Consider the following 11,715-nt stretch of genomic DNA (forward strand, 5'->3'; position numbering starts at 1 on the left):
GTACATTGACAGTATTATATACAAACATCAAAATCTTGAACGATAAAATTGAATTTCAATGTTTTTTGAATAAAGGTTGCTGCCAATTTACGATTCATTGATTCATTTATCTAGTTCATACGGTTAATATTCTAGCTTAATAATTGAGTATTATTATATATTTAATTTGATTTATTTAATTATAAATAAATTATTGCAATATATGTAAAAACAATTTAAAATATAAAATTTATTAATATATATTAATATATGTAAAACAACTTTTTGGAAAATATTTTCGGAAATTTGCCAAACAATGAGAAAATATTTTACAGATTCAATCAAACACCGAAAATATTTTCCAAGAAATTATTTTAGAAAAGTAAAATATTTTCCAGAAATCATTTTACGGAAAATATTTTACTGGCAATCAAACGGACCAAAATTTTTTTAGCTTTTCCTAAGCTAAAAGTGATTTTGGCTGATTATTTACATTTTTATCCTCCATTAGTCTTCTCTCAAAACACACGGTAGAATCCCAATTTTTTCTTCCTTTTCTCTTTCTAAGTTTTTTTTTCTCTACTTCTCTTCTCTTTTCTCTCTCTCACTTTATTTCTTTCTACGCCTCTAATCTCATCTTCTCATTTTAACTCTCAATTTAATTTTTTCGTTTTTTCCCATTTCAAGTTGTTCCTCCTTAATTCTTCCACTAGTGAGCTTCTTTTCTTCTGCGATTGTTTTAGTTGTTCTCTTCTTCTCTTTAATTGTTCCTTATGCTTAGTTTAGTTGTTTTCTGCAACTGTTTTGGCTTGTGAAAGAATCAAGTTTTTTAGCTCTTGATATTGGATTGGAATATTTCCATCTCTTATGATGAAACAAGAAAAAAAATCTTATAATAATTGATTGTTTGATTTTTTTTAACGATATGGGGATTATTTATTTTTTCTGGCTTTTCTTGTGACAAACTTTTACCTTCAAAGGATAATGATGATGTTGAAGGGTTTTTATTTTTATTCTTTATCTTTGTTGTTTTTCATTTCCATTTCGTGTTTCTCTAAGTTTATATGAAGATTGAGTTACATAGGTTTGCTATTTTTAATTGATGTTGGTTTCACTACTCTATATTTAGATTGTTAAGTAGTTTCATTAAGTAAGTTTGTATCTTGTTAACTCTTGACATTAACTCAGTGAAACACTTTAAGCATAGAAGTATATCTACATGATGACCTATTGGTGGATGAATGCACATTTGTAGGCTGTGGTGTATAAACTTGTAAATCATTAGGCACTCTTTGAGAGATTATTTACTTTTGCCAGTCTCATGTGATGAATATCTTCTGTTTTGTCCCCCTATTGTTGTCAATTGTTGAGAAAATGAATTGCAATTTTTATACCACAGAAATCAACTGGTGGAGTTTTGTTGCCCAAATCAGCTGTCAAGTTTGAGAGGTATTTGATGGGGAGGTACGATGACAATCTGTTAAACACCTTTTTCCCCTTTTCAAATGAATGCTTGAGTTGCCTTAATTCATTTTATGATTTCAACTTCAGTTAGTTTCGGTCGGTGCCGAAGTAGGAAAAGTGGAGCCTGGAAAGAAGGTAAACAAATTCAGGAATTTTCTGAGCAATCTCATGCTAAGTGATGCCTGTCAAAATGCTATCATTTTCATATGTAGTTATTCTTCTAATACAATCTAAAAGAATTCCTATACTTTTGTAGGTTCTTTTCTCGGATATAAAAGCTTATGAGGTTAGTTAGCAATCCTTTTTGGCGAAAATATCATTTTGTTTTACATTGGGTTGTCTTATATGTCGATATTCAGCCTAATTAGAAAAGAAATTCTAGTAACTTGCAAGTTTAGCAGTAAGACTATCACTAACTATTAAAATGATGGTATCTATTATAGCGATGAATGTTTTTTTAGGCATAATCTCTAGTTCATTCATTTGGCCGTAGGTTTCTTTGGCCAACATAATAGTAATGTTATTTTTCAAAAAGTTGGGTGTACTGCACATGAGGTTTCTAAAATGCTATTGTGTTGCTTGCAGGTGGATTTAAGAAGAGATACTAGGCATGTGTTTTGTAAAGAGAGTGACTTGTTAACTGAAGTTGATTGAAGTTTTTTCTAGTCTTTTGTTTTAAGATGAAGAATCAATTGTATTTCGAAATTGAGCAGTTATTGCAATTATAATGTTGTTCAGTTGTTGCTACATTTATGTTAGTAACTTATTAGAGATGATAATAATTGTTTAAATGTTAAGAAAGCTTGGTGTTCTTAAACATGCCTTCATAAAATCTTTGGGGAATAATATTGACTCCATGTGAGTTGTGAAATCCACTGACTATTTTGATTTCACTGATTTTTCAACAAATTCTAGAAGATATTTTCCTGTTCTAACAAATAGCTGGAAACGTTATGCATCTCTATGTTCTTCAACTGATAAGTCATGTAAATTCTTAAAACGCTGGCATTTCATTTATGTAAGACATTTTTTATGGCAGAAAGGCTAAGTTATAGTTTTGAAAAGCAAACGATGGTCGTTGTTGCTACAATGGCGATACACAAACTTATTTGAAAATATGTCGGTCGAAATGGTGCAGATTTTACGGAATACAAAAATATTAACAGGGCATATAAGAATATTATTGATTTAGAAAATGTGCATGATGGAGAAAGTGAAGATGATGATGATGATGATGGTGAATCAAACAATTCAAGTAGTTTTGAAATTGAATTAACTAACAAAAGATGTTGTAGCTTCTAGTTCAATGAATTCACTTTGAATTGTAAATGCTAATATAAAATTTTAGTATTTATATTTGCTATATAATTATTATCCCTTTTGAAACTTTAATCCAAATACATGTAATATTTTAATTTGTTAGGTTTATGTTTTTTATGTTATGTTAATATATAATATGGTTTATATATTCAAATTACATTTTAAAATAAAATAATACAAATGAGTTAAAATCATTAATTAAAAATTAAAAAAATATTTTTAAAATAATACAACTGTGTTAATATCTAATTACAAATAATTATATTTAAATATTTAAAATATATTTTATATATTCTAATTAAATTTAATAAATAATTCATGTTAATTAATTAGATTTAAAATTAATATTATATATTAAAATATTAATAATAAGTTATAATAAATTATTTTTTATATTCTTTCTAAAATATCATAATATTAACTAATTTGAACATTATTTAAATGCATATTTGTTACTTCATATTACCATGTCTAAAATTGACATTTTATTTCTCAAAAGCACTTTTCAACAGCAATACTAAACACTTATATTTTAAACTAAACTTCTCAAAAACACTTTTCCACAGTATTTTTCAAAAGTAATACTAAGCTAGCCATTAATCTTCTAGATGGTTGGATATCTATATGACCTTATTTCGACAGCAAGACTTTCATTCTTCAATGGAATCCTATGGTCTTGGATTCTCTTAAGTGGCAACTCTCTAGACTTAACAAAAATATCCTCAAATTCTACCAAAAACTCTAGCAACCCTTTTTTTTCTCATAAAATTCTCCTTAACCTTTGATTGTGTGCCGGTAGTCATCAAATAAGAGAAAAGATATAACTCTATCTTTATAGTCATAGGTTGTATTACTTTCGAACACAACTTAGCTTTCATCAAATTAATTGCACCAGATTATATACCACTCAATTGACCCCACTGTAATTGAAATTTTAGTATGGGAGCAATAAAATCCGGTCCCAATTTCACTAACCATTGAACCTTTAAAACAATACCACATCCCTTTAAAAGTAACACCAAAAAATTAGTAGAGAAGTGAACCTCCTTACATTGCTAAGGAACTCTTTACTCAGTCCCTAGTAAAAATTCAACCCCCCTTTAACTATGGCTATCATTGTTTGACATTATTTTCAAACAGGCAAATTCAAATTACTCAGACTCAAATTATTTCATGTACCATCATCCTAGACATCAAAGTTCAAGATCATCTAAGCAATCTACAAATGACTCGAACTCATTCTCCCTATCGCTCTCTTTGAACAATATGTAATAGAGTTGGGATCTAGTACATGTATGTCCATAAAACAAAAGCATAACCCTATTTTTTTATCCTCAATCTTAGTAAGGCTAGGAAATTTGGTCCTAGGTATGGGAACATTGGTAGAGGTAGGTTTGGTAATAGTTTGAGAATGATTAAAACCAAAAAATTTAGTTGTACTCTGCGAAGGCTGATTTGGAGAGTAATTAGTTTTAGGATTGGCTATACTCTGAAAGAACTGACTAGGATTATAATGTGATTTAGAGTTAGTATTCATGATAGTTTCTAGCAGATTTATGCAAAGTAGTGTAGTTTCATTTCTAGTTAGTGTGGACTACAGGTTTTGCTTGCCTAGCCATGTGAAGGGCATCAATTAAGTTCTTTGGCTTAAGCAACTTAAAGTACTAAGAAAAATGCTTAAGGTCTATGAATTAGAAAGGGAAAGCTGGTTGAGGACACTTGCAAATTTTCATTGAATTGTTCAACGGGCCCTGTTTGCTTCAATGCGACCAACTCTGTCATTAGATCCTCAAATGCTGGGGTGTAAACATATATTCATGTTGTTAAAAAGTCTAGAATTTGGGTACTGAAGGACTTACGATCTCAGCCTTTACTAAGATAAATATTTTATTAATTTTTTTAAAATAAACAATTTACCATATTTTTTAATATTTACATTATAGTATATTTATTTTTTATATGATAAATCACATAATACACAAAAGAAAAGAAAATGATAATATATTATGAACTTGAAAGCGGGTCGAGTAGGGTTAGGCTTGAATGTTGAATATTAGAGTCTAAACTTATCCAATACTTAAAATAAACTTAATTTCTTGCTCAAACTCATTTTTCGACCTTAATATTTTTTTAAACCCTTCCAAATTTCACAAGCCTACCATGCCATATATAGGCGAATTGAAATTGTCTTATTTAGCTAAGAACGGAAACATAATCTTTCCGTAGATGGGTGATTCAAATTATCAATCAATATAATTCATCTTAAGATCAAATCATTTTTTGAGCTTGAATTTAACAATTATTTCTACATTAGACCTCAACTTTTTTTTTTCAAATTAAACCCTAAACTTTGCCATTGTTGATACACTCTCGAATTTTCCTTTTCAACTTAGCCCTTCAACTTGGCACTTTTCTCCATTACTACATATCTGGCCTAACAAGCCCAACCACTGAAATATCAAGATTCGTTTTTGTTTTGGGGGGTTCCCCGGAAACCTGTCATCCATTAGAAAGCCACTCAAAGCATCCGCTCTTAATTCCGAGTTGGAACTGAACTACCTATTCTTACAACGAAGTATGGCGCTTGCAACAGGGCCACGTCCACCTCCTCTGCTTCTTCCATCTAAAGCCATCAACATCCCAAACCCTCCTTCATTCGACCCCCACAGTCGCATCCTCATCTCTTTGAAACAATGTACCCACATCTCTCAGCTCAAACAAATCCACGCCCTGACCCTTCGTTCCACTTCGCCGTACCATCCAAAAACCTTCTTTTTATACTCTCAGCTTCTTCATTTCTCTTCCTTCCTTGACTTCAACTACGCTCTTCAACTTTTCAATCAAATTCAAAACCCCAATTCCTTCATGTGGAACACACTTATAAGAGCCTGTGCCAATGATGTTAACAACAAAGACCAAGCCATGAGGCTTTATTTGGAGATGCTAGAGCAAGCTCTGGTTTCTCCTGATAAGCATACTTTTCCATTTGTTTTGAAAGGTTGTGCTTACTTGTTTGATGTATCTGAAGGGATACAAGTTCATGCCCATGCTTTGAAACATGGGTTCGGTTCCGATGTTTATGTAAATAACAGTTTGATTCATTTCTATGCAAGTTGCGGGTTTCTGGACTTGGCTGAAAAAGTGTTTGTTAAAATGCCTGAAAGAAGCTTGGTTTCCTGGAATGTGTTGCTTGAAGGTTTTGTTCAGTTTGGTAAGTTCAATAGTGCTCTAAATCTGTTCAGGGAAATGCGGAATACGTTCGATCCTGATGGGTATACACTGCAAAGTATTCTAACTGCTTGTGCTGGTCTTGGGGCTTTCTCTTTGGGTGCGTGGGTTCACGCTTATTTGTTGAAGAAGTGTGATTTTAATTTGTCCATTGATGTTTTCATCAACAATTCTTTGGTGGATATGTATTGCAAATGTGGGTCTTTAGAATTAGCTCACCAGGTTTTTAAGAGGATGCCAAAACGTGATTTAACATCATGGAATCATATGATCCGAGGATTTGCAATGCATGGTCAAGCTGAGGCAGCAATTAGATGTTTTGATAAAATGATTAGGACAGAGCGTTTCAGACCAAATTCCATTACGTTCACTGGCGTTTTGAGTGCTTGTAATCATAAAGGCATGGTTTCTTACGGTCGTCTGTATTTTGACATGATGGTTACTGATTACAAGATTAAACCTGCATTAGAGCACTATGGGTGTTTGGTTGATCTTCTAGCCCGTGCAGGGTTTATTGATGAAGCTCTTGACCTTGTATCAACGATGCCTATGAGACCTGATGCAGTCATCTGGAGAAGTCTTCTTGATGCTTGTTCTAAGAAGAATTCAAGTGTTGAGCTAAGTGAAGAGTTGGCCAGGCAAGTCGTTGAATCGGAAGGAGACATTGGCAGTGGTGTTTATGTGCTGTTATCAAGAGTTTATGCATCAGCTAGTAGGTGGGATGATGTTGGATCGGTAAGGAAATTAATGACCGATAAAGGCGTAAAGAAAGAGCCTGGATGCAGCTCAATCGAGATGGACGGTGTTGCTCACGAACTTTTTGCAGGAGATACATCTCATCCTCAAACTAAAGAAATATACCAGATGCTAAAGGTGATTGATAAAAAACTAGAATCGGTTGGTTATTCACCTGACTATTCACAAGCACCTATGATCGACGAACTTAATGAAACTAAACAACATTCCCTTAAGCTGCACAGTGAAAGACTAGCCATTGCTTTGGGGCTTTTGAAGTTGCAACCAGGTATGCCAATACGTATTTTTAAAAACCTTAGGGTATGCAATGACTGTCATGAGGTAACGAAACTGATCTCCAGAGTTTTCAATGTCGAGATTATAGTACGAGATCGTGCGAGATTTCATCACTTTAAAGATGGCTTCTGCTCATGCTCGGATTATTGGTGATAATTGTTCGAAGTGTATAGCTAGTAACAAGTAAATTACATAATGTACATGACAATGAAATGTGTCACCTTTTATTGTTTGTGGCAACATTAAGTTTTCATATGGATGATGCCATTCTTACAATGCTTGAGGCCACTTGATTTCTGCAGTCTGCTGTACAAGTTTTATGTTCCAGATGCCAATAACAACATAATTATTTCAAGTTCACAGAGTAGGAGCTGAAAACATCCTCAATAATTCAATTCAAGAAGCGTGCAACAAATTGCAACAAGAATAACTCTACAAGACCTTAAGGGAGCAAAATTAAAAACTGCGAGAAGTTAGAACAGAAGCAATCAGATCATCTATAGCTTGAATTCGAAAAGCTTGAAATGATTACCTTCTTTCATAGCAGGAACATTACTCAATACTGAACTTTACCCAACTTATCGTTGGAAAAACTGCAGTGGGATGTAGGAGACTCGATGAAAACTTCTAGCTTATATTTGAAGAGTTTGAGTAGGATGTACAAAGCATGTTGATTCTGAAACACCTATGACATTCCCTCAATGTAGCTCATGGATTTATTCCTTGTTTTACAAAGTCTCTTGCCACTGGAAAAAAAATGTACCAAAAGATGAGTCACATAGATCATTAGAAACCATGTAACGTGAAACAAAACCGAAAGACTAACCATAAATAAAATGGTATAGGGGTACTTGATATATTTACCTAATGAGATACAGTGCTCATTAATAAAACTGTCAAGCATGTTCATATCAGACCCTTGCATCAAGGGTTATATACAATTGAGCTAATTCTGATCAAAATTTAGGTTTATCATGACAAGTTTATATAATTGGCTTTCATACAATAATTTTCCAAAAACAAAATTGTCCAAAGGATAAACAACTTATTTTAGTTTTTGAAGTATATTAACCTTCTATTTAGTAGACTAGTGCAACATCATACTGGTGACAAAACCAGAGTTTAGTTTATGCAGTAGATTAACTCTGTTTAGTATGCCTAATGGCACATCATATGGGCTAGTTCTCCCACAAAATGTTTTTCTCAAAAACTAGCCATATAGCATTAAAATACCCTCAATTTAGTACGGTTAATTGTATATGAGCAATAAACTCAATCACAAAGATAACAATGTCGACTATGAATTTGGAGAGCTACCAAGAACTCAAGATCAAGAATCCTAGGTACATAAATTAAACCCCCAAAACAAAATTTTAATCTAGCAAAGGTCCAACGTCCAACAATTCCACTTAGATGAAAAATCACATAAGATAATGTGTGCTTACGACAAGAATGAAAAGGCAGTTCATTTTGAGCTAGAAATGTTTCGAGTACGGATTATATAACCTCAACTCTTAATGCTACATCATATATTTGATGATACGATTGAGAAGATGTTGCATTTGGATCTACACAAAAGAATCACATTTGCAAATTCTTGACGTTGCAAGTTGCAATCACCAAATAGAACACAAATGCTATATGAATAGAAAAAGCAATAACCAATGGAATGCATATGCAATTAAGATGAATATAAAAACCAGAGCAGCTGAAAGAGAAGTCTAACCTTTTGATGCTGATGGAACTAACACAACATGCATATCAGCATTGTTGGGAGGAAGTTGCAAGCGAAGAGGAAAGAGCTTCCCATTCAAAGGACTCCGAGTACACACCACAACATCCTCAAGGCCAGACTCTTCTTTTAATTTATGAGCCAGTTGATCCACACCATTACCCTTGAAACTAAAAGAGTACCCTTCAATTGCATCATCATCAACCTCCCCACTATCATCTGCAACATGGAAGTATATTGTCCTTCCTTCGGATTTTGGTGGGGAACCCACATAAGAATCACTTGACTACAAATAAAAAAAAATGTAAATTGAATCAAACCATTAAAAACAACCCAAATGATCCAAGAGTTAGATTCTTTTTTTAAAGTTGAGATCTTCAAACCTCTTGTCTTGAAAAGTGGGCAGATTTGCCTGAAATTGAAGAAGGTGAATCAAAGTCCAATGAATCTGAGTGAGGAATGGGAGGAGGGTGTTGAATATTCGCTGAGGGCTTCTCTTGAATCTCCACAATATCCACATCCCACAACACCCAATCTTGAGTAGCGGTCCTATGAGGAATATCGTGAGTCACCGAGTTCCTCCAAGGTGGTAATCCTCCATTAGCTCTCAAAAAGTTCCCGTACCGAGTCTTGAGCTTGACTTCACACCCTTCTCTAATGGGTTCCCACTCGACAGATGAGTCGAGCCTCCTAGGCAGTGTCTGAATCACTTTTCGACCCGTCATCCCAAGTAAAAAGGGCTGGTTGGAAGCAGTAAGATACCTGTTGTAAGAGCTTTTTAGACGGATAATGGTTTGAGATCCAGGCACGAACTCGACGGTCCATCGAGCGTTCTTGGAGGATCCATTTCGGTCTTGAGTGACGGATTCTTCGTCTTCATCCGCGACCAGATACTTGTCGTGGTGGCTGCGTAGACGCACCGATTTGGCGTTTAGGAACAAATCCATTCCCGTCCTACAGTAGGAATATTTTTAGCCGCTCAAAACAAAGGAAGAGGAAAGAGGGAATGAACAAAGAAAGATGAGATTTTTATAGCCCAAATCTGTTTTTCTTTTCTGTGACATTAAAAATCGCGAAATTTTACTACTAACAATGGAATACAGTAGAGAGGGACGTTAGTAAGTGGTGCGAAGCTGGATCTCATGAGAGTCGGCGGCGGCCATTGAAGAAAGAAAGAAAGATCAAAGAAGCACACATGGGGCGTAACGCGGTAAATTTGCTTCACATGTGATGGCGATGATTTCGGGAGCAGTATGTTACGCACGTGGTGGGTCTATGTTGGACCATTTTGGAACATGTGAGAGAGAGAGAGAGAGCGCTGTAGTGCAATGTTTCCGCGTCTTTATAAGAATAATTTAATGTTGATCATCTTTTGCCCAAAAAGAAATGACCTGCCAAGCTTTACAACAAAACAATAATTTAATAATGATTTCTTTTTCCAAATAGAAATTATCTTTTATATGCAAAAGACATCAAAGAAATTGATATTCTCATCTAATCGTAACTCAATTTATACTAGAAATATGCTCCACTCAAGACTATAGTCTCCAAGGAAAACATTTGTAAGAACCCAACCGTCATTGCCATCAACTACCACTTTTTTCGCGAGTTGGTATGTTGGATTCTACTTGATAATATTTATAAAGCATCATGGATTGATAAGAATTATAAGTTAAGCATAGAAAAAACTAAGTTACTGTGAACTCGAGAGTACTCAAATCATAATAGGTTAGAGAGAGAGAGATTTATTATTCTGAAAGAAGGGTCTCTTAAACCTAAAAATAGTGTGAACCAACAAAAAAGATAAATAGGTTAACATAGACTAATTGACAACTCGGGAAAGAATAAAAAGAGGGAAAGGTTGAGGGTTTATATGGGGGAGGGGGAAGGGGAGGAAACAAGAAAAGGAGAGGGCAGAGGTGGAGAGATGAGTAGATGATGGCAATGGGAGTAGTCGTAAGGAGGTTGTCACCACCACCAAGGAATTGATCATCATGGCTTCGGCGACATCGCTTGATATGACCCTTCCACTAACTCCGTTCATTTCACTCACAACATCTCATCACATCCAAAGTTAGTTGTAGGGAATGTGACGGGCCTTGAAGGAAGCTCACTTTATGTCGTGATTCCTTTAGGGTCATACTCTATTGAGGAAACATCGTTTGAATGTAGATATTTTCTCTTTTCTTAAGTTAGCAAATAGTGAAGTAAACTAACAGGTATTCTTTGGGGGAAGTGAAGTAAACTAACAGGTATGCTTTAGGGGAAGTAGATTCGATATGCTACACCCCTCTTGATTCCCTGAATTTGTTAAGTTTTCAAGTTTCCCACTAATTAATCTTCTAAAAGCCTGCTTACAACGAGATGGTGTCTTAGCGTCCTCACAAGGCTGATCTTTTTGTTCGCGTAGATTGCTTGAAGTTTGACTTTAGTTTTTTTTTTTCTTTTTTATAGTTAAACTTCTCAAGATCATAAGCATCACCATTAGCTAGTTCCAACCTCATTCTTGCATTATTATCATGAGTATTATCACGCTTTGCGAACTCTTGAACATTACCCTCATCGTAGGTCTTTTTTTAGCATTTTATTTTATTAAGAGAAATAGGGCTTTGGAGTTTCTTATTATCTCTACCCATCCTTCTCTTAAACTTTCGAACTACTTTATTATTGATAAAAGGTAGTGAAAACATGGTTTTGTGGCCATTCCACTTCTTTCAAGTTAGATAAGTGGCCCATTCATACTATCTAAAATGAGCATAGGTTTTTAAGGTCCCTAAGCCTACCGGAGTCAGAAATGGAGGCCTTCAACTATTAGGATTTAATGCCCTAAGTATAGTGTATTTATCATTTTATACTTGTAATTTTTCAAATAAATTGGTTTTTAAAAAAATTCTATTACTCATTAATATCATTTGTATTTGTTTTCAACGGTTTTCGCACACAAAGTAAAATATAAGCAA

General features: G+C 34.1%; 2 protein-coding genes and 1 long non-coding RNA gene across 3 annotated transcripts; 2 read left to right on the forward strand and 1 right to left on the reverse strand.

Annotated features, from left to right (window-relative positions):
- The first annotated feature begins 522 nt into the window (after positions 1-522).
- LOC105780846 (uncharacterized) lies at positions 523-2,260 on the forward strand. The gene is made up of 5 exons (XR_008195159.1): positions 523-691; positions 1,379-1,443; positions 1,531-1,578; positions 1,700-1,729; positions 2,029-2,260. It is a non-coding gene; the product is annotated as an uncharacterized LOC105780846 (long non-coding RNA).
- A 2,942-nt stretch (positions 2,261-5,202) lies between these two features.
- LOC105779638 (pentatricopeptide repeat-containing protein At1g59720, chloroplastic/mitochondrial) lies at positions 5,203-7,276 on the forward strand. Its single transcript, XM_012603481.2, has one exon. It carries the CDS (start codon positions 5,341-5,343, stop codon positions 7,174-7,176), a length of 1,836 nt encoding a protein of 611 aa, XP_012458935.1. The 5' UTR covers positions 5,203-5,340; the 3' UTR covers positions 7,177-7,276.
- On the reverse strand, positions 7,222-10,106 carry LOC105779640 (uncharacterized). The gene is made up of 4 exons (XM_052629316.1): positions 9,847-10,106; positions 9,139-9,709; positions 8,750-9,041; positions 7,222-7,769 (listed from the first exon to the last, which is right to left on the reverse strand). Exons 1-4 carry the CDS (start codon positions 9,897-9,899, stop codon positions 7,732-7,734), a joined length of 954 nt encoding a protein of 317 aa, XP_052485276.1. The 5' UTR covers positions 9,900-10,106; the 3' UTR covers positions 7,222-7,731.
- Positions 10,107-11,715: the final 1,609 nt, after the last annotated feature.

Source organism: Gossypium raimondii, chromosome 4 (assembly GCF_025698545.1).
Source record: "Gossypium raimondii isolate GPD5lz chromosome 4, ASM2569854v1, whole genome shotgun sequence".
NCBI lineage: Eukaryota > Viridiplantae > Streptophyta > Magnoliopsida > Malvales > Malvaceae > Gossypium > Gossypium raimondii.

Excerpts from the sequence above, each read along its gene's own strand:
- LOC105779640 (XM_052629316.1), bottom strand. The coding sequence starts at position 9,899 with ATGAGATCCAGCTTCGCACCACTTACTAACGTCCCTCTCTACTGTATT. Across the intron at positions 9,710-9,846 it reads CCTCTCTACTGTATTCCATT|GACGGGAATGGATTTGTTCC; the intron begins GTTAGTAGTAAA and ends TTCCTACTGTAG. Across the intron at positions 7,770-8,749 it reads AGTTCCATCAGCATCAAAAG|TGGCAAGAGACTTTGTAAAA; the intron begins GTTAGACTTCTC and ends TTTTTTTTCCAG.
- LOC105779638 (XM_012603481.2), top strand. The coding sequence starts at position 5,341 with ATGGCGCTTGCAACAGGGCCACGTCCACCTCCTCTGCTTCTTCCATCT.